Consider the following 25,978-nt stretch of genomic DNA (forward strand, 5'->3'; position numbering starts at 1 on the left):
TGTAACACTAATTGAATCCAATTAGAACATGACAATAAACTGTTGCATAAGAATTGTGAATGCATATTTTCATTAAAACCTATAATCTGCACAAATGTATGCTCATCTATAGAACTACTTAAATGTAGAGAGTGCACATATGTTTAGCAAAATGCAGTGCTTAATTTAACATAAAGGCTGATTTGCAGTTGAAAGAATCTTAATAATTACTAATCAAACTGAATTAGCCTCTTTTCTGGAAAGCAATTAAAGGGAAAAAAATACAAGTCAAGATTAAAAACAAGCCAGAGCATATGTCACTAGCTTGTGTCAATCCACCTAGGTGCAGTTTAAAAATCTCAACATACTAGCAATTTGCCTTAAATTTTCAACAGAGAGAAAACAACTGTTTTCATTTTTCACGGGTGATTAAATGCACAAGTTACTCAGCCGATAGCCATATATGCCTCAGCACATTTGACCTCCACAAGTGCTGGGAACAGAACCATGTGGAGTTCTTGAAGGTTTATGTTTCACATTTGGTTTTGGTTATTCAAATAACGTGCATTACACCTGCATCAGTTCACAATAAGTTTATTTTATGTGAAGAAAAGCTTTGCCATTAATGAAAAATTTCAGTAGAAAACAGTACCTCCTGCTTTCAATCTAGATTACTCAAAAGTAGAAGCTTGTATTAGTGAAAACTTCAGTAGAAACAAATCTGTAGGAAATATGTTCTTGGCACATGAACTAAAAGCTTTAAACACATTAAGTTTGAATAGAGTATTTACCATGCAACCGTGCTGGCAGAAAAGCCAGTTTGTAATGGCTGGTATTTGTCCCTCAAGACAGTAACATGGAAGACACTTAAACCTGCTTACATAACGTTAACTGTATATAAATACGGTGTCACCATCATTGACAGTCTTTATTCAGGCCAACCATCTAGTTTAGCAGTTCTAAATAAGTAATAGGCACTTTGCCTTTCTGATTTCCCCTTTCACCCATCAGCCAGTCTGAATCCATGCCAGGGATACTGTACACTGTTATCACCTGAAAAACAGAAAACACATTATTATAACCTTGCCTTGCCTGGAAAAAAATTACTGCCTATCTTCATGTGATTTCCAGGGTCTTAGAATTGAGACTAATCAAGTTAAATAGAGCATTTAATATAAGCATCCATGGAACATAATCTAGAGCTTATAAAAATTATTTCACTGGTCCATGGAAAAGAAGTAGATATAGTAGGGTATTTTAAAGTCCCTTTTTTTCTGATGAAATTCTATTCATTACTGTTTCTTTGCTATCATCTTTTACCTATAAGTCTTGTATATCGCCATCAACTTTAACAGGAAATCTAAAAGAAAGTTCATTGGATCTTCAAGTGCATGACAGAAAGACAGATGGTGTTGATGTACTACACCTTAACAGAAAATCTTAGGCCACAGCTTCTAAGTCACTGTCTAGATAAGAAAAAACTCAAACAGAAATATTTAAGTAATGCACATTTAAAAAAAACAAAAAGTCTGAAAACTTTTTTGTGGATTCTTTTCTTCAGGGTTAAGCTACAGTCATATTACTAGATGGAACTCTGTTCCAGCACCCTGCTTCATTGTATATCTCCACCTGCTTTGTATAGGCTCTCTGACTTAAGAGTGCAACCGAATTGGAACAGGAATAAAGACAGCACAACCACCACCATCAAAACAAGAAGTGGTTGTATTTTCATATTCTTACCAAATTGCAGTATTTAATGTTTAAAAGACTAACTGTATTGATAACAGTGCTAAAGGTGTGGTAAAAAGAAGATAGCAGAATTGCACCTCAATTGTCTAGCAAATGTTCTTGCAAGCTAAGCTGACGTAACAAATGTTCAGTCTCACTATAGAATGTTAGGGTACATAAGACAGTGCTCTAAGAGTACTACTGAAGTTTAATTTAAAAAGTCAACTACACAGATTTCTCGATGTAGCACATCTTAACTGGCTAGTCACAAGCATTCTGATTTTACTTTTAAATGATCAAGGTACATAAAAAACTCTTACCTCATCTGCAAGTAGTGATAATTCACTGCTGTTTGCAGCATCGTAATCATACAGAACTCTAGCTTTTCTGTTGCCACTTGATGACTTCAGTTCACTGATGCCTGAAGTAACTATTGAATTGCTTACTGAAGGCAATGAAGCAGAGGCTGAGGCCAAGACTGAGGGAGTAGAAACACTCTGCGCAGGAGTTGAGGAAGACTGATTATTGTTAGAGAGGAAAGTGGATGGAAAGCTGTGGGAGAAAACAAAATGAAAAGACTTCTGAGTGAATCAGTTCTACGTGGGGAGTTTTCCACGCCTCCATGCGTAAATTACCATTCTTGCTTCCATCAACGACAGAATAAACACCAGCAGACTGCAGTAATAGAATAGCATTGATATTTGTATAAACCTAAATAAAGATACTTGTTCCTGACCTGTAGTATAAATCAAACCAATATACTTTAAGACAATTGCCTCAAAAAAAAGAAAAAAAAAAAGGCATAAACAGGAAAGCACTGTTGGTCAGACTTGATTCAGACTGTACTTTAATAAAAGTTTCTTTTGACAGCTCTGCCAGCAAAAGTAGCCTCCACCTCCTCCTGCTCATTCCTCAATTACGTGGCTACACAAAAGATTGTGCTGGTCAACCAGATCAGGGTAATATAATGCAGGTTAAAAACACAGCCTCCCTCTGAAAGAAGAAAAAAAACCCACAACTATTTTTGTAATCTAAATCAGTTCATTGATTCAGCTAACTGCATGCTGTAAAACAAAAATATTTGTTAAACTAAAGATGAACTTATATCAACTTAAGCCCCTTCTTTCTAGGTCAGGCTGCTGCTTGTTCTGTGCCAGCTGCAGTGTTTGCCAGACCCTTCCATGAAGTCAATTCAACTCATTAACCTGCCTGGGAAAAAAAAAAAGGTAGGAAAAAAGTGTATAATCTTATACTAAATTAATGAGATGAATCACAAAAAACCTGTGATGAGAATCAGAGAAGATACAAGGGAAAGAACAAAATAACATGGCTGAAAAGTGTAAGGAGCAGAGAGGAGAGCAAAGAAGCAAGAGATTTCCGGGCAACGGGATAGGGAGAATGGGACAGCATGGGGAGCAATGATGAGCTGTAAGATTGGGTCATGGTCTTATGTCATTCTGCCCTACATCCTAGGATGCAGTTCCATGGCAGACTAAACTTATTAGCAGTTGATGTAGTCATTCCTTGTCATCTTTGCTGCCTTCCTTTGTTCCAACACTCATCTGATTCTACCTTAAAAGCAGGTCAATGAAGGTTTTGAAAAGTGGCAGAGCTGATGCAGTGAAAAAGGGTCAGCAACTAGGAGTTAGACTGAGTCAGGATGATGTGGAACCGTAGCTGCATTTCCTTCCATTCTTTTGACCAGTCAACTAGTCAGCCAATTCCCACACATAACTTTCCTCATCAGTCCTTCTACGTAGAAGCTTTTTCATTAACATCCAGGGTGTGGACACATTACACCCCTCCCTTTTTTCTTTTTTTGCCTGCTCTTTTGACATAATGAAGATCTATTCATATTGTATGTATGAACCTGTCGGAAAACACAGTCTCATCTCATCCCTTGGAACAGGCTGCCCAGGGAAGTAGTTGAGTCACCATCCCTGCAAGTATTTAAAAGACGTGTAGATGAGGTGCTTAGGGACGTGGTTTAGTGGGCATGGTGGTGTTGGGTTGACAGTTGGACTCAATGATCTTAGAGGTCTTTTCCAACCTTAATGATTCTATGATTCTGTGCTCCCCAGTTAAGTTCTTCTTGAAGATGCAGTTCAGTGGCAGCTTTAACCATATAAATCAAGATCGGTGTATTCCCACACCCATGTCTGCAGCATTATTGGTACTCATATAATCGTAAGAGGAGCTAGTTTAGGGAGCTGATGCAGGTGAAAACTAATCTATCAATATAGCGACTAATTTTTGGATTGTGTGGCCATGAACATAGGTGGAATTAAGATAGCTCAAATCTGTATCAGCTGCACCAGTATTGCACACAAGTTTACAGTTTCACACTATACTTAATCTGGTAAATCTACACTGCCACCAAACAGGGTGAACCCACTCCTGTACCCCTTTATTATGCAAATGTTCATTCTCTGTCATTTGAGTCAGATCTAGCAATCTGTTGCTTTTGAGTTGATTCAACAATCTGATCTAACAAAAATCATCAAGAAGATTACTAACTTTCCATCAGAACAGCTTGTTAAACATGTTCACCTTGCAATTTTATCTGTTATATCTGACTGAAGGCAAACAGCAGGAGTATATTGTGAAGGACAAAACTAACCCCTTTACAGTTAGACTGAATTGCATGTGAAAAATTGGGTAGACTTTCAGGACATTGTTGTGAGCTTAGTTAGCAGTTTACTACCGTCAAAAGGAAGAAGTCCCGCTTTCCCCTCTGGCTTACCTTGACTTCATTTGATCACAAAGAGCTGGTTCAACTCACCAAGAAGAGGCTGCAACTCCACCAAAAATTTTTTTTTTTTATTTGCCAGATTAGTTTTTCAAACCAGTTCACCATGTTCCCCAAGCAAATCAAATGAGCAGAACAAAGGGAGGAAAAGCTAGACCCCACATTTTTCTAGGGATAACTCAGCTGTATCTCATGTTGTATTTATTACTTGATTAGTTGGCATTCAGAGGGATTTAATTTTAAATGACAATCAGCTGTTTCTCAACATTGCTAAATTAGTTTAGTATACTGCTAAACCTGTTCTGTGTTAACACAGTAATTACTTGTAAATCATTCTGCTCAGTTCAAAGGGTCACTGGTTTGTACAGCTAGAGGAAAAGAAAGCCAGAGCTTTACAACCACTCTGTCAATCAGTAAAGCACTAACTCTCATGGTTTTTGCAAAACCATATGTAAGCATGTTACTGGAAAGCTTAGATATACAGAGGTTGTCTGGGATTTTTTTGAACACTTGAGTAGCAGGAGTTTCACAGCTTCTAGAGTAGGGGACCAGTAATGGGTAATTTGAAAAAAAAATTATGCCAAAGCTTAGGCTTGGCTGTCAAGGAAGCTGAGAAAATCCGAAGCAAATGCAGTTACCAGCAAGAAAAAAAAGCAGCCAGAGTACCAGGATATTTGAAATAGATTTGTTTAGTTCATTCTCGGGAACTAAAAAAAAGAAGAGAGAGTGCTTTTAACCTGGGAGATTTGATTCTTTAAGCAGCCCCACAGGAGGGAGAGGCAGTAGAGGGATAAGCAGCTTATGCTGCCTTGAAGAGAAACATCCATAAAACCATGTCTATTTATATAAAGAGAACTGAGCACAAGTTTTCCCCCCACCTTCCCTACAGCTGACTCTGGAGAGTACATCAGGAAAATCAGTGCTTAGCTTTGGAACTTGAATAGTCTCAATGTGAACCAGGTTAGGGCTTATGCCCTAGGTTCTGACCCAGGTAAGACATGTAATATGCATCTACTCTGAGAACCAGGCTTCTGTTTCAAGCAACAAACTATCCACTTAGAGGTTGAACACCTTTGGTTCACCAACAATCTCAAAACAAAAATAAGTCCCTCGCAGCTCTTGGCTTTCACATGAGAATGGCACAATGTCATTCTACGTGTGTGAAAAGAGCATGTCTAACTCAGCACTATATAACCCTTGTTAACCAACTGAATGTTGGCAAATACAACCACAATCTAGCTGAGCTGCCTGAGCTATTTATTTGGTACTGTATCTGCCTACGCGTAACATACACTACACATATCCTGCTCATCTGTTTATTTAATGCAAGTGCTATGCACCATATGCCTATAAACTGAGGAACTCTTCCAAAACAAGGACCGCAACTTGAGACCTTGTCCCAGTGCTCTCCATTATAGTTCAGTGGGACTTCCTTGTGTGTGTCAAGATTTAATACCATTACTGTTTTAATCCACATAGGTAGAGAAACTTCATTTGGCTGTTTGAGGCATTCAGGATTTTGCAAAGCTTCCATACTTCTGGTCTTCTAGCAGTCATAGGAATTTTATCAAAAATACTAATCAGATCATAGCCACATAAAGATACATCCCTCTGTTTTCCTAAAGGCAGTATTTTCTTCAAATACACTTTTTTATATTTGGTAGCAGTTTACATAAATTTTAAACAAAGACAGCTGTTCTGGATATGCTATACATCCTAAAGCAAAAGATTTTAAAGAGGCATATGTTCTTCCTTAGGTTAAGGGTATTATGCTTAAAGCTTTCTGTTTGGTAAATATACTAGGATAAGAGTACAGATTTTTAAAACATCCTCTCAAAATAGCTGTATAAAATACTTCACTTAATTTCTAATTTAAGAGGAGCTTGTCCTTAATCCAGTAAATGTTTATTTTCAAGCTTTCAATTCTGTAACTTGCATTTATGCGCTACCAAATTTTATAGCTGAATACTTCTTTCAATAGAATGTAACTTTAAAGACGTAGCTTTTTTAAAAATCACAGTTTTAAAGACTTTTTTTAAAACTCTTTAAACTACCTATTCAAACAAACTGAGGAAAGGAAACCAAACGCCACAGGAAGGTGCAAGTCAGGAAAAGGACAAGACTCAAGAACACTTTTGTTTTTACTTCCTTGTCATGAAAAATATAAACAGAGATATTTTATAGAGACAGTTATTTAGAATAGACACTACAGTAAACTTCTAAGTACAAATAATCCTTCAATGCATATGCTTACCTAAATAACATGGTCTGGTATAACCCTAAGAAAGGCTGATTTGTGAAGAAGAATTAGAATAGGGAAACTTTATGAAAAGTAAGCATGTAGATCTCTTTACATCACCACCAATCACAAAAAAAGGATTATGAGCACAAACTAACATCAGACAGTTTCTTCTCTTACTTTAAAAATGCTAAACCCACAAACCAGTAAAACTAGACAAACTTGCTCATTCCACTGAGTGCTTTGGATTACTGATTATAGATATTATGAAGTACATTTCTCCTTAGATACAATATTGCTGTCAATTCACTTAACAGTGGAGAATGCAGTTCCATTGAAAATCAGGTAGCGCCCTGTAGCAAATTAAGAGGTAATAGAAATTTACAGGCAGTACAAAAACTTTTCCCACACTGTATAACAGTTTTGTAGCACAAAGCATAAGACAACTGAATGATTACAAGTAAATATCTAGAAGTTCTTTTTTGTGCCATTAAATGAGGTTATCATGGGCTCACCTTCCTCATATACAAAATATACAAAATATCAGTAAATCAGCCCTCAAAAGGCATTAGTGCTGTGTGCTCAAAAGGCATTAGTGCTGTATGTAGGCTTAGGGAAATAGTTGCACTGGGGTAATTACATATTAATTACCTGAGAACGATATATTTCCTTTCAGTCCAGCATGCCTGTGTGTTCACCACTGTTAGCTTTCCTACTATTCATAAGCACTTAGAAAAAACTTTTTTTCTGAAGTTTTTACAGTGTTACTACCTTCCAAGTTGTTTCTGGAGATCCAACATATATTGGTAACATTGTGCATAATAGGTCATCTGAGCTTCAACAAAATCATTCAGACAGCGAAGATGATGTGCCTGTAACACAGCAAAGAATTCAAGTTTTTAGTCTGTAAAAGTACTATGCTGCATTAGAAAGATTGGTTTCCTAATCAGGTGCTAACATCAACACTGGCACATAGGGATTTATGCCACATAGGCATAGTGCCTGGATTTACCAGGTAACTGGGATAAAATGTCACAAAAATGAACATATCTGAGCACAAAAAATAGGTGCTATACAAGCATCATGCTGTTTACCTATATTGTTTCCACAACAGAATAAATATTTTAGCATGTTTTTGTGGTTTCAACATTCAGTTGATCTGATGAATGGGAAGTTGAGTTTAAAGGATAAAAATGAAAGCTCCTGCATGCTCAAGGTTTAGGGGAAATGAAAGTTAAATTCAGTGGATACTAAACTAGAATTCAAAAAATAAAGAACCCACAGTTGTTTGATGCTTTAAAGCATTAAAGTGAAAACTTGTAGCCCAAAGTTCTCAATTAGCTTACTATAGTTATTTTTAGAAAGTGCCCTGATTTTGACTTTCCCCCTCTACCCCGTTTGGGTACTCACATGTGTGCTGCTGATTCCTTCCAGCAGAAGTCTGGTAATCTCTGCCTGACGGTCAAATTCACTCTGAGTAATTCGTACTTCCTGTTCAGACTAAAAGTAAGGATGCACATTAGGTATTTGTACAATGCACTGTTACACCTTCCAACTGCAACAGTTCCATTTTATTCAGAGCTACTCATACAAATGTACTAATCGCAAGCTTAGGTGTTTGAAACGTGCTTTTTCTTTGCAGATCTTTACTAGGCAAAAAGAGTAATTGCATTTTGGGTTTAGAAATGTTGAGGCCCTCTATACACAACAAACAGGTTTATCATCAGACACCTACCACATACATAGAGTCAATGCATGCAAAAGGAAGGCATTTTTCTGCCAGCAGTATTACCCAACCTCTCCCAACAACAAACCAAACGTTCATTGGGGTAACAGTGTCTGCACCAGGGGTTCTGCCAGCATAGCAGTGGCATCCAAGGACAATGTAATTTTTTTCCATACTTCAAGTTAACAGGGCTCTGACCAAATAATTTAGGGTAAACCTCACATTATTTTTGTCAGGTAACTGCACAGAAATCACCCATACATAAATCTTTGATGATAAGTTTTAACAGGATATTTCATAAATTAATGTCTCATACTGGCCACCAAGCTACTACAACTACTTCTGGAGCTTGCAATTGAGGCGCCTTTAAAATTAAATAAATCCAAACTATGTTAGAGCAAATGTTCTAACTTCAATTAGAGTAAAATTTCTATTAAAATGATTGGATTTAAGTTTCATATTTAAATAATTCCAGTTCAAATTTATTCCTTGTTACATATCGTTATCAGCAATTTTTAAATAACAACATTATAGCAGTTTTAAAGGACTCCCATCTAGCACAAGCTGAAATTACTTTAGAGTATTTTTTTTGGGGAAAAAAGAACACTATTCAAAACACACAAATGCATAAAAATAGGTGTTGTAATATCTAAGATCTACTGTTCCAAGACAGGATGTCCTCAGCCTGGAATCTGGATTACCTTGTCTTAGTGCTTATATGCATTTAGTACTTTGTTTCTAAAAACAAACCCAAAGGCAAAAATCTGCATTAAGTCCAAGATACAGCAGTTACTGTTCTCAACAAAATGGAGTAAGAAAATATATTTTCAGGAAACTTAATGAGGTGATACTGATAAAACATTGTTTTCAAAAGGATTTTATATGTTTGCAAACATTCTGCTCTTGCATTCCCCTGATGTTAATCAATACGAAAAGTCGCATGGGGGAGGATCTTAATCTCAGAAGTGAGCACAGGAGAATGATGCAGTTACCCAAGAAATGTTTTTCATGTGAAGTCACTGCAGCTGGGAAGGCTTACACATTAATTAAACAGTGAAGAAGCAGCTATAGAGTACTGTGTGTTTCTTACTTAAAACTGAGATAGCAGTTTATGTATCGAGTTACAAACTAATTAGGTTTTCAAAGTTTGTTGAGGCAAGAATCTTTGCTTGGAATTTTCCTATTAAATCTGGAAATAAATAATCTAGTCTCTTGCTTCTCTGAAGCTAATGTGTTTCTTTCTTCCTGCCAGGTAAGTAAATACATGAGAATAGGAACTTACAAGAAGGGGAAATATCCGTCAGAATAATTCTATTTGTTTCAACAGTATTTTAATAAATCAACTACTGTCTACAAGAAAACGCAAAGCTAGTAATGTGGTAATGTGTATTAACTTAGCCAGTACAGAGTGACTTTAAATACATTGCTTTACAAAAGCCCCATGTACTGGTTTTGTAGAGGTTTACATAAACTGAATTATGTGATGATGTGTTTATTTGCCCATCCCTATTTTCAGTACTACCAGGTGAACAGTAGCAGGACAGCGTACCTATTCTACACCTTGTGGTAAACGTGGAAAACAGCTGACTTTCAATCAGGAAGCTTATGGCCTGATCACCTTTGTTTCTGAACAGAATGAAGAGCTCAAAACATAGGCCTAAACTTTCCAGTGACCCCCAGCTGCAGTCATATTTTGGTTTTAGAACAATTAAAAGGCCTCACTGGGTATCTTGCATGAAGATCCCTCAAAATGGTACTTGCTCCCCAAGTTCAGAATATGAACCCACTTTCTGAATATAAATATTCAGAAGTTCATAATCTCCCCAAATTTCACGTAAGAATATATAAACTCTCAGAAATACTGTGCAATCCTGCAGCTAAGGGATAACACACTATCATAAGAGCATAGGAAATAAAATCACCTTCCTAATGTTGTTTTATTAGACACACTATCAGTAAAACAGTGATAATGGATATATTCATGCTGCCCAATATAGCTGGGCCTCCTTGTCTCCTTTGTAGTCAAAGAAAGACAGGAGCTCCACTTGATGCTCAAAACCAGTCTAACCTCAATGTGCTGAACACACACTAAAAGCCTCTGCTCTTTCCATTGACTACACCAGACACCTCAGAAGACTCCTAACAAAATTCGTATGATTGTGAAGTGTGTAATATCAGTACCTACCCCACGTGTTTTATAGTACAGTATTTAATATCCTCTGATTCCACATTTCAGAGGGGAAGTTAAACCGAAGGATGTTTGTCATTGACACCATGCAGATCTTTTGTTCTAACTCAAAAAACCATGCTGTAATTGATCTAGAGATTACTGGACAGTCTGAAATCCTTGTTGGGAAGCTTCTTAGATTTAAATTGAAAACATCTATGAATCTCTTCCTCCAACTTTCAAGGAGGACAGATTGCCTTTAGAAACCTGGATGGATTACTGTTCCTTTGGCAGAGCATGTGTGTTGTAGATTCTTGTCAATAGTCTCTGCTTTTTATATGCTTAATAAAAAAAGGGAACCTTAAATTACATAATTTATTACAAGATTTAAAGCTTTTAGTCGCCTTTATGCTATGGTTAAGCACTTTGTATTATTTCTTTTTCTCTCCAAGACACAATCTGTTAGATTTCACTATCCTTAAAGTTGCTTGTCATTGTCTCTGAAAAGCAAAGAGTTTTATTCATCATTGTCTTGTAACTTCAAGATTAGTTTTCATTACAGCAGTACTGCTCCCTTTCCATCTCTTTCCCAAAATAATACCAAGTACTCCAGCAGACAGGTTTGCTGTTTCCAAATTGTTACTTTACTTAAACAGTAAAATAATTCTCAAACTTTGAGATCAAAGTTGACCTAACCCTCCTTTTACAGTCCGATCTCTAAACTCCTCCTTCCCCCTAAACTCTCAACTTACACTCTACACATATACTCCTGTTTGCACCATAACTCACAGAAAGTTGGAATAGAAAAGGCGTTCATTTATTTTCTCTCACAACCCCCAAGATTTCACCCAAAGCTCCACATCCCAGCTTCTAACCGCAATCCCTACACCTCCCACAGCTGCATATCTAGTCCCCTTTTAAAAACCATACTCCAAAGTCCCTGTCCTCCAGCTACCCTTAATTTTTATTTCCCCTCCTCCACAGAAATCCCCTAAGAAATTTCTTCTTAACTGTTAGCACAGCTTCTCACAGCCTGTTCCCAATACTGCTTTGTCAGAGCCACTGAGCCTGAGAACAGCCCTTCTCAGGGCACCAAAGCAGCTATTGCCTAACACTCCATTAGCTCCGCTGAGTTTGTCCCTGTGCAAGGGATGGCATGACAAGAGAAGGCTGCAGCCCCCACCCCAAGGCTAATGCTATATTTATGAACCAGCCTTCAGTCCAGGTGCAGTTCTCAGATGTGCTTACCTCCTAACTTCAGTTGCCTAAGATAAGCACAGCATTCTCTAGTGACACTGGGGAGAAATGCGAGGAACAAAAAAACCCCATCCAAAACAGAGTTTTTGCTGAGTTTCTTGCATGCACTCCAGCATTTTAGTTACTGTTCCATGTTCTGAGTGAAAGTTGAAGATCAGTGTTTTTCAGGACAGGTTAGATTACTAGACCCCAACCTTTTCAAAAATTTTCAGATAAGCTCATTCTTAAGAGGTCATTTTTAACAGGATGCCATACCAATAAATTTTGACGGACAAGTCCTGTAGTTCTTTTTCTATTGTATCTTGTCACATGAGAATCATATGGTACTAAGTGACAGTTAGCCAGAAACAGCTTACTATAAAACAAGCCCCTGGCATTGTTTCGCCACTGGAGTTTGAAAGGCCCTAGAGGGAACCAGTGTATTCTGATGTGATGCATCAGGCTGCCAGCATTAGACCGAAATCAACAACATGCAATATCCTTTATTACATTAGACCTGCACAAGTTATGGTTTCAGAATTCTGCAATTTCTAAATTGTTTACTTACTTTCGTCACTTCCTCAGCCCATATCTAGTCAGCATTAAGAGTGGGGGAAACAAAAAAAACAAACATACAAACTTAGACATTGGTGGTACTTTAATACAGGATGCAACCATACTTTGGCTTTTCACTACTTTCCTGTCCTCAGAACTTCACAGGATTTGAGGGGTGCTGTAAGTCAGTTGCCCAAAGCCCTTCATATACAACAGAACTACAATGAGTAGGTATAGCACTACATCTGTGAAATAAGTTAGATACTGAAGAGTGTATGACTTCTAGAACTTATATGTAACACAAATCTATTTAAAACAAGCTGTTACAACATAAGACATAACTACTTAGAAAATTACATGAATCAGACAAACTAAATTACCTTATGGAGGAATTTAAGTTTCCTTACTATGTTAAAATACTGGAAAACTATGGAAAGCTATTCTCATTTTAACACCACATTAAGTAAAGACTGAAATAGACAAATGAATGATTTCTCTTGCTAATTCCATTACTGGTTTCCTATTTCACAAGCATTTTTATTGAAACTTAAATTTAATTTAAAATGTTACAGAGGTATCTCAAACTGAGTATTAAAGTAGTAGCAAGTAGTACAGCAAAGTCATAGAACTGCAAGGAATTTACTCTAGAAGTTAATTACTTCAGCTTGCTGTTCCAATTCCCTCCTGCAATGCAGTTCTCCTTTAACCTTCATTTTCTGCAGTTGTAAGAAGATGACACAATCAGGACATTGATAGGAAGAAAAGTGCATAAAGGTTGCAGAAGCAAGTTGTAACAAACAAGTTTATTCGCTCTTTTATCTGATCACGACTGAGAAATCTGGAACACTAGTTGAGATGAGACCCACTATGCTGTGCAGATCCAAAACCCAAACCAGGACAGGCTGAAGAGCACAGTCCGTGTTGTACATAATTAATTAACCCCATCCTTTCCCACTTTCACAATTCTGGTGCTAAAACCAGCTGCATTAGTGAGTCCTTGCAACAAGTTTAGGATATACTGTACTCTAAGTTAAGCCATTAATTTATGTGACATTATTCAGTTTCAGTTATTTGTAAAACATTGCTTGAAGGGAATAATTTCTACATATTCCTGGCTATTTCACATAATTCACTCCTACTCATATTAAAAAAAATAGGAAAACGAAATAATTCCTTTCCCTCCAATGGGTGAAATTAATTTCAGAAGAGATAAAAAAATCAACTCCTTTGCATCCTAGGTTTACATTCATAAACTCATAGAAATTAGAATATAATATATACTATATACTTCAGATTATCAGAAATATTCTCACAAAAACAACACCTAATGCTGTACTGACATACATGTATTTAGTACACTATACCAATCCAGTTTGGAATGGAAAACATCTGAAACAAGACCAAATGAGCTGGATAGCAAGAGGAAACATTTGATAGGAAAATGAATGAACACAGAAGGCCAACAAACCTTTAGCCATTTTACATGCAGCAAGTTGAGCACGTAAGAGACATTTACCATAATGTTATTCTCTTCAGGCTGAGAGGTGTTTAGTTGCTTAAGTGCATAGATAAAAGACAAAAGCAAGTTACAACACTGTGAATATAGCAGGTGAACAGATTATTGGCACAAAGCACTGCAAGCTTAAGCTAAGCAAGATTGTGAACTAAATATAGATAAATAAAACTGTTTAGATTTCTATTTTAAATACTGATCTAAGCTACTTCAGTTGTACAGTAAGCATGGGAGAAAGTAATTTCATCAAATATTGAATATTTTTGTAACAGGGGAAAAATAATCAAATGTAGATGCAATTTATCACTTTATCCCGTTAAAGAAAGTAGTGAAACACAAAAGTTTCCATCATAACTCAATACACTTTGCTAACCTATCAGTTCAGCACTGTTTGTCAGGTATCTTCCTTCATAAATAAGTGAGCCAGCAGAAGATGAAGCATTTGCATCACTCCTCTATCCAGGTTAGTCCTCATTTCTATATTGCAGAGGATGAAGTAGAGATGCAATTTTTTCACTTCTCTGGGAATTCTACAATCCAATAATTCTTAAACATGCACTCTGCTGTTAAAACGTAATTAAAATTGAAGTATTGGCCTAGTGAAGTAAGAGGCCTAGAGCTTCATGCTCTACCAGCACTAAATTATTTGTTAATAAAACTGTAATTACTTGCTATATGAATATTTAAGACTGGTCAAGCAGTAGCAGCAGCAACTGCCAATAATTTTGTCCAAGCACCGAGCTCTGGATGATTACACTGTTGATGGAACTAAAACTCAAGTATAGAGCCTTTCTTTTAAGACTAAGCTCAGGGGGAACAATTTCCTTAGGGGGAACAATTGTTGGTCTCTTCTCCCATTGCTTTAGAAAGTAAGGTATATACCTGCTACCACGCCACAAGGAAGTTAATAACCAAAATAATACTTTTTTTTTTTGGAAACTTAACTCTGAACAAATCCAAACAAAGGAATAGCTTACTATCCATTGCTTCCAAATTCCACTACTAGCTGACTAAAATCCTGCTTTGCTCTCCATTGTTAGTCTTATAAATTAAGAAAGCTTGACAAGTAGAGAGGTAACTTTTTTGCATAAAATTTACATAATATAAGGGGAAATGCATGTATGGACTTAACAAATAAAGACAATTTAAATACACAGGGACCATGTGCTTGACATGGAGGATTGAGATGCAGAAGCAGAACTGTCGGTAGAGATTATGTTGGTTTTTTAGAAGGATCACCACCCCAAAGACGCGAGATGCTTCATCTACGAAGCTGAGTCTCAGAAATGACGCTTCTAAGATCTTTCAGGACAGTGATCCACTCGGAAAAGCCAGCAACATCTGACAGTCCCACTTGTGCCTCTTCATCATGTACACCTGTATATTTAAATTGTCTGTATTCCTTCAGCATCTGTGTGCATGACCCCTACTGCACTAAGCCTTATGGGAAAAATCACTTCACTATCCATCATTAACTGCTGCACTTTTAGGAATGCAGTCAAAAGATAGCTATGAAAATGCTATAAGCATACCCTGCTGAAATTGCATACATTCAATTATCTATTCCTCCATTTAGAGGCATTTTAAGAGTTTAAAAAGCAAAAGCTTTTTAGTTTATACTAACTTTAATTTCCTTGAACAAGCATTTCTTGAGGGAATAAGAACGGTTAAGAAATGCGAGTTTGAGAGTCTCACCCTGTTTGGTGGTGTAAAGTAGTAAACAATATAGAAGGAGTAAACTATAAATATTTTTGACATAGAGAAGTTACGTCTAGACAGGTTCATCAGTTGGAAGTGATTACACGTATGCTTCAACACTTGTAGAGATTCAAATGCCAAAACTTGACCTCTGAATGATTTGTATTTACAACCATCTTGGCAGATTGTAGCAAGTCATTTTTGGCAGTACAGGCTCATCTATATAGAACAAGGGGAGAATATTTACTTGGTTCAAGTAAGTTCAACTTGATGGAATATCTAAAAATAGAAGACTAACACCTTGATCAGAAATTTGGTTTTGTTTCCTTGTGTTCCACTGAGGCGTTTCTTACAAAGTATCTAGAAAAATAGTGAGGGTAAGAAGCTAGGACTGGAAACATAACCAAGCAGTCAAGTTTATAAATATATATCAGTAAGTTTAAAAGTCATGGACAAATTTAAAAAAATTCTACTTACTGCAGCTCGAGCTTCTGCAACTTTTGCCTTCTTCAATCTGGTTTTTGCTGCATCCAAATCTAGTCTTTTATTTTGTAATAGTTTACGTTCTTTCTGAAAGCGAGTTAGGTTAGTTCGTGAGAATAGGTACACATACTCAAAAGCAAAAGCCTGTCTGCTTCGAAATTTTTTTAATGAAGTATCACATACAAAAAGGTTCTTCAGTTGAACAGAGAGGCAGAATTAGATCCTAATTATTCTCACACTCAAGATACATACTTTTAATAGAGCAATAATTAGAAAAGGCAAGTTTTCAGAATTATTTTTATTTTACCTGGTCAAAAGGAAGGAAAATACACCAAAGGCACAAATTCTACCTGACTTTTTCTACATGAGTTTGAGGAAAGCAATAATGCACAATTATCTACTACTTCATTTTGAAGATCTACAGTTACAATTGTTATGAAATGCTGAGGAGTGCACAATTCAACTTACAGTAATAGTTTTGTAGTCTCCTTCAATAAAGTTTCTTAGGGGAGTGAGAAAGTTTATAGCAGAAGTTTGAATTAGTTCTCTGTCTGCTGTCCCAATTCGCTTTTGTGTTTCTCCACACTTAATGAGTGCATTTCCTGCAAAGGAAAAAAAAAAAATGTTAGTTTCATAGTGATTCAGGCAGGTGGTTAACAAAACAAGTTTCCACAGGCAGGAAGGTTTAGGCCAGCAGTTTGAAAGATAATGCAGTGCCATCACAAGGGCTTTGAAAAGAAATCTGAATCAGCTACTAAAACAAACAAACAAAAAACCACACACACACCAAAAAAACCAACCACCCAAAACAAAGCCACACACCAAACCAAACCATTTTTATTAGTAACAATCACAGGTTGAGGCAAGATTTCAATGAGAATAGATACAGCATTGTAGAAGTGGCAAGTCCGTTGTGAACACCTATTTTAGAACTGGATATCTACTTATTTTAATGCAACAACCTCCTCCCCTTATACCATATTTTTGTTTAAGTCAGGAGTAGTTGGTAGCAAGGAAAAAGCTCACTTAACTACTGGAAAATAACGTGCTTTCCCCCACCCCTATCAACTCCAATTTCTAAATACACATTTGTACATGAACTGAACAATACTTTGAAATTTGATTGCCAGTTAGGTATTGAAACTGAAGTTAGTGTATCAAGAATACAGTTATTATTATGTTTCAACAGACTGACATGGCTGAGTTAGAAAAGACGCTAAGTTTTCAGAGAACTAAAATATTTTATGACACCACATGAAAGCTAACAGTGCATCTATCTTTATGCTAACAGTTTATGTTAGTTGCCTGAATTCTAAAAATTCTGCAAGTTAAGGGACAGTGTGCCTGTAAGTACTACTCTATTTGATGTTAAATAGCTAGACTTGAGGCTGATGATCAGAAGGAAGGCCACAGATAACAGCATAAAACCATGTGGAAGTAAGAGGAACAAAGCCTGCCATTATTGATTTTGTATCCGTAAGTCTTCTATAAAACATTCACTTTTTTTTTTTTTTTTAAGTGTGCTTTCCTTCTTTTGAAAAGGAACCCCGTTATTTCCAGATATAAAGAACTCATTCTTCCCAGAACAAAAGTTTTCCCTCCCACTCCAGTTTTGAAGAAAGCAACTGAAGAGAGCTAACTATCAGACTCTGATTGCAGACTATATTATATATACAGACACCTATGCATTTCAGTTGGTTAAGTTAAATTAACAGCCAAATCTGTTATCAGCAACTTTAAGAGTTGTAGAGAACACTAGAATTAGACTTCATAATTAATGCCAGTGTAAAAACATTAGATATAATACCCCCAATCCTCCTGTCATAGGTATATAAATTTGCTGGAGAAGGAAGAGAATTTAAATTACGTTCTACACTCTCATCTTTAGCAAAATATTATATATTAAGAAAAGCAGGAATACTGTAAAGTTAGAGAGGCTTCTTACTAAACCTGGAAGGAGGTTGTAGTGAGGTGGGTGTTGGTCTCTTCTCCCAAGTAACAAGTGATAGGACGAGAGGAAATGGCCTCAAGTTGCGCCAAGGGAGGTTTAGATTGGACATTAGGAAAAATTTCTTTACTGAAAGAGTGGTTAAACATTGGAACAGGCTGCCCAGGGAGGTGGTGGAGTCACCATCCCTGGAAGTATTTAAAAGACGTGTAGATGAGGTGCTTAGGGACATGGTTTAGTGGGCATGGTGGTGTTGGGTTGACAGTTGGACTCGATGATCTTAGAGGTCTTTTCCAACCTTAATGATTCTATGATTCTAAAGAAGTTAATTTCAGATAATATTTTCACTCCACACCATAAATAAAATGCATAAATATTGTCAGATGTGCAAATGTGTTCCTTTAACGAGGAAAGTAAATTCCAGAATTATTTGTTCTGGTAAAAAACCTATCCATCCACAAAGAACAGTTATCATTCCAACAGCAGGTTCTATTTCTAGATTTGGATAGAAACCTCATCATTGATCTCCTAATGCTCAAAGTTATACACCAAGTCATCTCAAACTGCTACAAAAGTCACTGAACTGTTTTATCTATAGGAAGACAAGAAATATCATTTTACACTGTTAAGAAAAACGAGATCTGTGCATTTTCCCCCCCTTCATTTCTGCAATACAAGACGTTTTTTGCTTCTACTTACCATAGGCTGTTCCTGGGCCAAATTCATTCCCAGCATCAATCATATACTGGCCTAGTAACTCTGGATTATTCATGCGACTTGGTGCTTTGCGGTCCAGCTTCTCATAGACAAATTCTTCTATTCTGGCATCTAAAAAGATGGTTTTTTTAAATAATTACTGTCATTCAAAACACAAGTTAGAAATAGAAACCAAAAAAAAAAAAAAAAGAGGAAAAAGAAAAAAGAATTTCAAAATCCAGACATTAAACTCAACATTAAGTGAACAATGTTAAGCTGGTGATACTGTTCTTGGAAACTGACTGTATTCCATGTTTGTCATGCTATGTTCCAAGTGTTTCTTAGAGCCATCTGTGAAAGTGAAAAATTACACTTTTCCTCTCCCTTCTATCAGCATATTTATACAGTTTTTCAAACCTTTGCCCAGAAGTCTTCACTGTAAGAGCATAATAGAACACTTCTTAACAAAACCGAACAGACTTTTTTTCCCCCCTTCCAGGAAAAAACTGTGAAAATTATTCACTAGAATTAGCAGTGTAGGAATTAAGTTCAACAACTACTGCAGGTTCCCTATTAAGATATTCTGAAAGTTTGGTAGCTCCAGAAAATATATCCTCTCTTCCCCGCCCCCGCTTCCTTGAAATGCTCTGAAACAAACCACTAAAGATACTAGAAAGTGTTTCACCTCATATTCCCATCTTTCCTTCATTTGAACAACAAAATTATCAGAAAAACATGTCATGACTATATGATCATTAATATCCATCTATCATAATATTAAGCCACAGTATGCTGCTTAGGTGAAAAAGCCTCACAGACATAAACAGGCACATTGTTAATTACAATAGCAAACTCCTCAGATACAACACCCGATTTCTCTGACCAATTGTTCTGGCTTCATAGTTAGCTCATTTTATTTATGCAGTCAGTATGAACTGATTTCAGCCTGCAATAGTACACACAACCACAAAGAAGCTCTCCAATGAACAAAACTGCCACTTTGATGCAACCAAAAATAATACTGTTAATTAGACAACTTTCATCAGCACTGGGTTAAATAGCTACTTTCTCATACAGGTCACAAAAATTAACCTGACACAGACAAACATGGGCACCAGTGCATTCCCTGGCACCAAGGGTGAACCAAAAATGATCCAAATTCATTGGTTTTTCTTTACTCTATAATATTTATTTTTGACCAAATGACAAAGAACTGAAAAGTAATCTAAAATCATTGACTATTATATGGGTCTGACCTAAAGGTACAGCTAAAAATGTGATTGAAAGTCATTTTTCTTCCCCCAGACAGGGTCGCTCCATTAACAACCAAAAGCTCTCTACAGCATGTGATAGTCCTCCCAAGTAGGCTGCCAAACAGCTGAAGTTACATTCACAGACGAAGACGACTGCTTAACGCTGAGTATTTTTAGCCATCAGAGAACTGACTGGTCAGCATAACTGAGATACTACCATATATTATCCTTGACTGAATCTTCCTCAGGCAGTTCTACCAACCTACAGTTAGTGATTCAATATTCTACAATTACAAGTTTCTGAAAAAGTCAATACATATTGCAAATACTGAATTAAATGAACAAGATGACTATTTCCTCTGGCCTAGACAAAATTAGAAATTTGAGCTGGAATATGCTGTAAGCTCTATTGCATCCTTCCCACAGGATTAGTTGTTTTGGGTTTTATGCTTGTTTTTTAAATACTGCTTTTATGCAATTAAAGGATGCAACAGACTACCAAAATAATACTTCAAAGATCAGCATTATAAAGAATTTATCTATTTGGCATTAGAGAAGTGCTATCAGCGTATGACTTACCTGTACTAATAAATCCTAACTCAGCCTGTCGCTGCAAGGAGAATATTTATGTTTTCAATGCAGAGGTATTAGCAGTATTATAATTTTATCATTTGAGCAAACCTAAAGGAAGTTTAGATTTTTTTTGTTAATAGTAGTTTGCCCGGTGGCTAGCGACCAGGTCTTGACTTGAAATCTAGATCTATACACTAAGCAAATTCCTATAGCTGCCAACTCTAGTACAACTGCCACAAATGGCACAGATAACTGTAAGATGTGAGTCTGAAACTGATATCCTCAACATTACTACTCATAGCAGCAATTTCAGAAACAAATAAAATTAACACACCAGAAAACTACATTTCTTCTACCTATGTTTTTTCTGTTATTGTTTCAGTAAGAGATTCACCAGTGATGAAAGCATATTTGAAACTTTATTGTATTGCCCAAGTATGGTGTATAAAATGCTGGCAGATGATAAAGACCCAGCATCTGGAGAAAATCATTCTTTAGTAAAGGAATTGTTACAGTCAGGCATTTCATCTTGCCTTCTTCAGGCTGAATTGTATTGTGCAGACAGTCTAAAGTAATGAAATAGTAATGAAATTTCTTGAGCCACCGCATCTACTCCATTAAGAACTTCAGAGTTCTTACAGCTATCTAAGATTTCTGGAATTACAGTGGGAAATTCGATTAAACAGAAAACAACTCAAAAACCAGTCAATCTGAGACTGACCAGAGTATGGAACCAATGCTATAGTTTAAAAAGCGCCGTCTAAAGCTTTTCCCATTTTAAGGATTAAAGAAGTACCAGCAATTGGTACAATGTCTCTAATTCTGAGTAGCTCTTCAAAATGTGCTTTCCCTAACTCCAGCCTTCAAATTTTAAAACTGCTATATTAGTCATAACTTATGCAATACCTATTGCAGTAAACATTTACATTGGCAAATCTATTCATTTGAAAGTTGCAAACAAAAACTTGAAGGGCTCCTTACTTGGATTTGGCTGCAATAATACTTCTGTTTGTTTCATTATTTTTTCTGTCCACAATTTAGTGCATTCTGCTTTGCTGAGAAGGTTCTCCAGGTGAGCATCCAGTTCAGTCTTCTCTGCTTGACCAAGCTTTTCTTCTGTGAACTACGAGTTAGTCAGACAGGTTGAAAATACTCAGTTAGTTCACAGAAATAATTTCCCAGCACAAGTTTAAGACAGTAATCATTAGTTGCAGATCATGTTTTCAAAGATATAACCGTTATCCAGTCATCAATAAAAATCTAAGGATAAATTTGAAAGTTGTTAAGTTCTACAACACACCCTTACTATCAGGGGAAAAAAGAGGCAGAAGGGTGTTAATCAGACCAAGATAATTTACAACACTATGAAGAAATCCTCTGCTCTACTTGGTATTGAGAGCTCTTGCTTGAAGCATTTTGTCCAATTTTGCATAGTGCTCCTTGAAACATGAGCCAAAAGGAAAGAGAGTCCAGAGGTAACGAAGGCAATTAAGAGTTTACTTCAATCTTTTATATTTTGTAATTAAGTTTGTCCCTTCTCCCACAGTAAAACCTGAAGACACAACAGATTCTCATTGCATACCTTTAATGTGTTTTAAAAAAAATGTTGCCCTGTTCACAGCAAACAGGACAAAAAGTAGTGAGTTTAAACTTCAGCATGAAGATTTAAATTAGAATCAGACACTAGAGAAAGCTTTTAAAGACAAAGATTAAAAGCTAAAATAGACTTCCCTGGGAAGTTGTGGAATATATATCTTTGGGGGTGGGGGCTGTTTTGCTTTTTAGAATAGGACAAATCAATGTTTGATGAACTGTTTAGATATTACTGATCTTGTTATGCCTTACAGAAACAGTAAGATGACCTCTGCTGTTCTCTTCCAACCTGTGTTTTCAGTCACAATGAAATACAATGTAACTCCATTTAGCTAAATAAATCCAGCAGACAATTAATTTCACTTGGTATTAAATTCATGCCAACTTTTATTAATCCACAAGCAGTTTGTACTTCAATCCCAGTTCTCTGGGAGAGGAGGAAGCCACACGCTTCACATCAGGGAACCAAGCAAAACCGGAACTGAGGGTTTTGCCTGGCTCTCTTCAGAGCAGTAGTTCCTCATGACAATGATGATCTCATCACTTGACAGCCTGTTCAAAGTCAGGCATTTTCAGAAGAACTTGGCTTATGATTAAATCCCTAATAAGCTTACCATTTAAGAACATAATAGGACTGGAAGCATTTTTGACTGTCAAACTTCATTCTTAACAAGTTCTTTGGTGGGGTATTTAAACTTGCAGTAAGAAACAAGAACGCAATACAAGTAAATTGCATTGTCCAAGTTTGTTTTAGTTTCCATCACATGTAGAATAAAACCAACTTTGATAGCATGCACATCTAAAATCTCGATAAATGCTGCAGCATTTGCAGTTCTACATAAAAGCAAACTGCCTTCGTGAGACGGTTCAGTTGCAGTATAGGGAAGAATGGAATTTATTTATGGATGTATTACTACTACTGTTTAAAAGGCTTTTTAAAAAGATGTCAGGTACTGTAAGTTGTTCTCAAAAACTTTGTACAGATTCACTATAATACAATATTAATGGTTTTGAAATTATTTTTTACTAATTACAGAGAAGAGTATATATAAAATGGGCTTTCCTATTAATATTTCCATAAATCTTCTCATCAGTGTGAAGATCGCTTAGTGAAGATTGTAATGTTAGATTTCACATATACACTTAAAGGAAAAACTTAGTTTTAGCAATACTGAGCAGTGTGGTAAATACGAGTTTGACAGAAGTATGGTTTCCAGCATCAACGTAGTGCATCAATGCTGCCACTCCGATTTTCCATCTCGATTACTCTGAAACCTAAATTTGAACTGGTCTTTCTGTTTTACATCGTTTTTCAGACATTACTCTGTCCCTTAAGGTTAAGAACAAAATAAGGAAGGTGGTGGCATGAATCAAGAATTTTTCTTCTGCTTAGAAAAACTGTTCCAAGATAGGCAGATACTAATGATTTTTTACTTCGATTAGAGCTCTAAAAGTTTTGTTTTCCTTTTTATTAAAGCTTAAAACGTTTCATACAGAGATACGTAATGTAAGCACCTGCTTATCAGTAAGCCATCTAATCCATCCATCTATCTTCATTAAATTCAAAATATACACACAAGTTGCCTGAATGTGACCAGCTCATGCAGAAGGAAATTGTACTGTTTTGTATACAGCTGGGTTATCACAGCCCAATCGACATTTCAAGTCTACACTAAAAAATTACTAGAAAGAGAAATTACTTACTAAGATAAGCCTCTAACTTCAGGTAGAAGCCATGAAAATAAAAGTGTTTCCGCTACCAAAGAGTAAAAGCCCAGTTCATTCCCGACCGCTACGCAGGCAGCTTGTCGATTACAGAGCCTGGAAAGAGGAAGGACTCACATTCCTATTACTACACTCCATGTCATTATTTATTTCACCTCAAATACCACTAACTATAACCATTTGCTACTTTGTTCCACAAATTGTAACTACTGCAAGACTGACTGAGAACGACTCCTTCAAAGCATTTTCTGCCTGCCAGAAGGAAGGGTAGGCTTTGGATGAAGATGGCCAGTAGGCTTGATTTTTCTGTAGATTACTAACTAGAATATAGCAGTCTGAACACAGTATAATCTCATCCACAGAACGAACAGGTTTCCTGGAACATGAATATCAGGTGGGTTTGGGTAAAACAGCCCCAATCCCCTTGTAACAGAAAAGTCCAATAAGCCTGTGAAACACTAACAAGATGTTCACCATCTTATAAAACAGCTGAAGCAGAGTTGAAATGGAAATTTCCTACATACCATTCTATGCTGCTGAACTGTTTCATAGGGTTTGGTGGGGGTTTTTGTTTCTAATATCCCAAAGCAATTAGTGTCAGGTCATACCACGTCATCCAATGATGCCTGAACGTAAGAGTTTAACTCAATATACAGAACTGTAATTTTTAGTGGAGGACACAAAATCTACACCCACATGATATTAAAAAAAATCCACAAAGTTATTACCGCTTAATATTATCTGTAGCCTTTACATAGTAACTTAAAAAAAAACAGGGGAAGCAACAGTAGCACACAGAACGTGAGTTACTCAGATTATAAGAGCATGTTAGGGATTTGCTCCTCCCCCTCAATGGCTTCATTAAACTTCTCGTTTTAGGGGAAGGTGGCAGCTGGTTGAGCAAAATTATTACTTCCACATTTCCGCTGAATTTTAGTTTAGATTAAGCAGATAATTAAGCAGCTATTCAAATGTAAACCAACAATGCAGATAGAGCATACTGGAGTAAACCACAGTTCACATCACCTTTAAACCATGACACACTGCAGAAACTTACATTAGATTTAGTGCAATAAGCTGATTTACATGTAAAAAGTCAAGATAAAAGAGACGAAATCACAAGGTCCTATCACAGGATCTTCAATGAAGGGTGAACTGCAACTCCCTTTTTTCCTTGTCCAGCAAGAAAAGGGAAAGGCGTGGAGGCTGGAAAGGAAGAGACGGTCTGGGAAACATGTAGACCTGGAAGAAGTCGGGCCAGGGGCGCGGGGGGGAAGACCTCCATCACAGAGAGAAGCCACAACGATTGCTTTAAGTTCATTTAAATTTGAACAACAATGTTTTCTGACGAGTTTGCACTTTCAGAGCTCTGCTGTGCTGCTGATCATTGGTTCTGCTTGAATATTGAGATTTAGGGCAATACATCAGACCGATCAGACCAGGTAACAACTTTAATTACGTTCCAAACCTGACTGTGACCCAGCGAGAACTCATGAGAAACCAAAGTGGATTACTATGCACTGCTTGGATGTCCACCTTCCGACAGGAAATCTGTTCAGGTTTGATTATGTGAAGAAAGGGGATTACGGCTAAGGAACAAAAGCCAATTATAGTGCCCTTAGCGTGAAGAAAGGGGAAGACCGATTCAGACACAATGGGCTATCAAACGAGCTTAAAAACGACACTAAGGCTCAAACAAAACCAAAAAGCCTAAGCAGATACTTTCACGTGTCACATCAGAGCTCGAATTTTACCGATCAGGCAGCGGGATACATTTTTAGCAGCCAGTAAAAAAAACATAAGCGTATGTCAAGCGAGACACAGCGTTGTCCTTTTCACACATAAATTCTGACCGTATCTCCTCGCAGGTGATGCCTGCTCAACTCGTCCCCCCCAGCCGTGGCGTCTTCTCCCCTCTTTGCCTGTCCTGACCTTGGGCTGCCTCAGCCTCCCCCCGCCAGCCCCCCGAGGCCAGCTGTTTTGCAACCAGCCTGGACGAAATCCCCGGGTCCTGCCAAGACCAGGGCTAGCAGGGGACCCGCGGGGGAAGGAGCTGGCTTGAGAAGGCGGCACCTCACAGCAGCACATCGCTGCCCGGCCAGGCCAGAGGTCTGGGC

At 37.0% G+C, this 25,978-nt stretch overlaps 1 protein-coding gene across 1 annotated transcript; it reads right to left on the reverse strand.

Moving 5' to 3' along the window:
• Window positions 1-557: 557 nt before the first annotated feature.
• SH3GLB1 (SH3-domain GRB2-like endophilin B1) lies at window positions 558-21,673 on the reverse strand. The gene is made up of 8 exons (XM_009572030.1): window positions 21,525-21,673; window positions 18,721-18,849; window positions 16,542-16,675; window positions 16,068-16,160; window positions 8,106-8,195; window positions 7,467-7,567; window positions 2,028-2,259; window positions 558-1,032 (listed from the first exon to the last, which is right to left on the reverse strand). Exons 1-8 carry the CDS (start codon window positions 21,559-21,561, stop codon window positions 925-927), a joined length of 924 nt encoding a protein of 307 aa, XP_009570325.1. The 5' UTR covers window positions 21,562-21,673; the 3' UTR covers window positions 558-924.
• Between the last annotated feature and the right edge of the window lie 4,305 nt (window positions 21,674-25,978).

This window comes from Fulmarus glacialis, unplaced genomic scaffold (assembly GCF_000690835.1).
Source record: "Fulmarus glacialis isolate BGI_N327 unplaced genomic scaffold, ASM69083v1 scaffold3340, whole genome shotgun sequence".
Lineage (NCBI taxonomy): Eukaryota > Metazoa > Chordata > Aves > Procellariiformes > Procellariidae > Fulmarus > Fulmarus glacialis.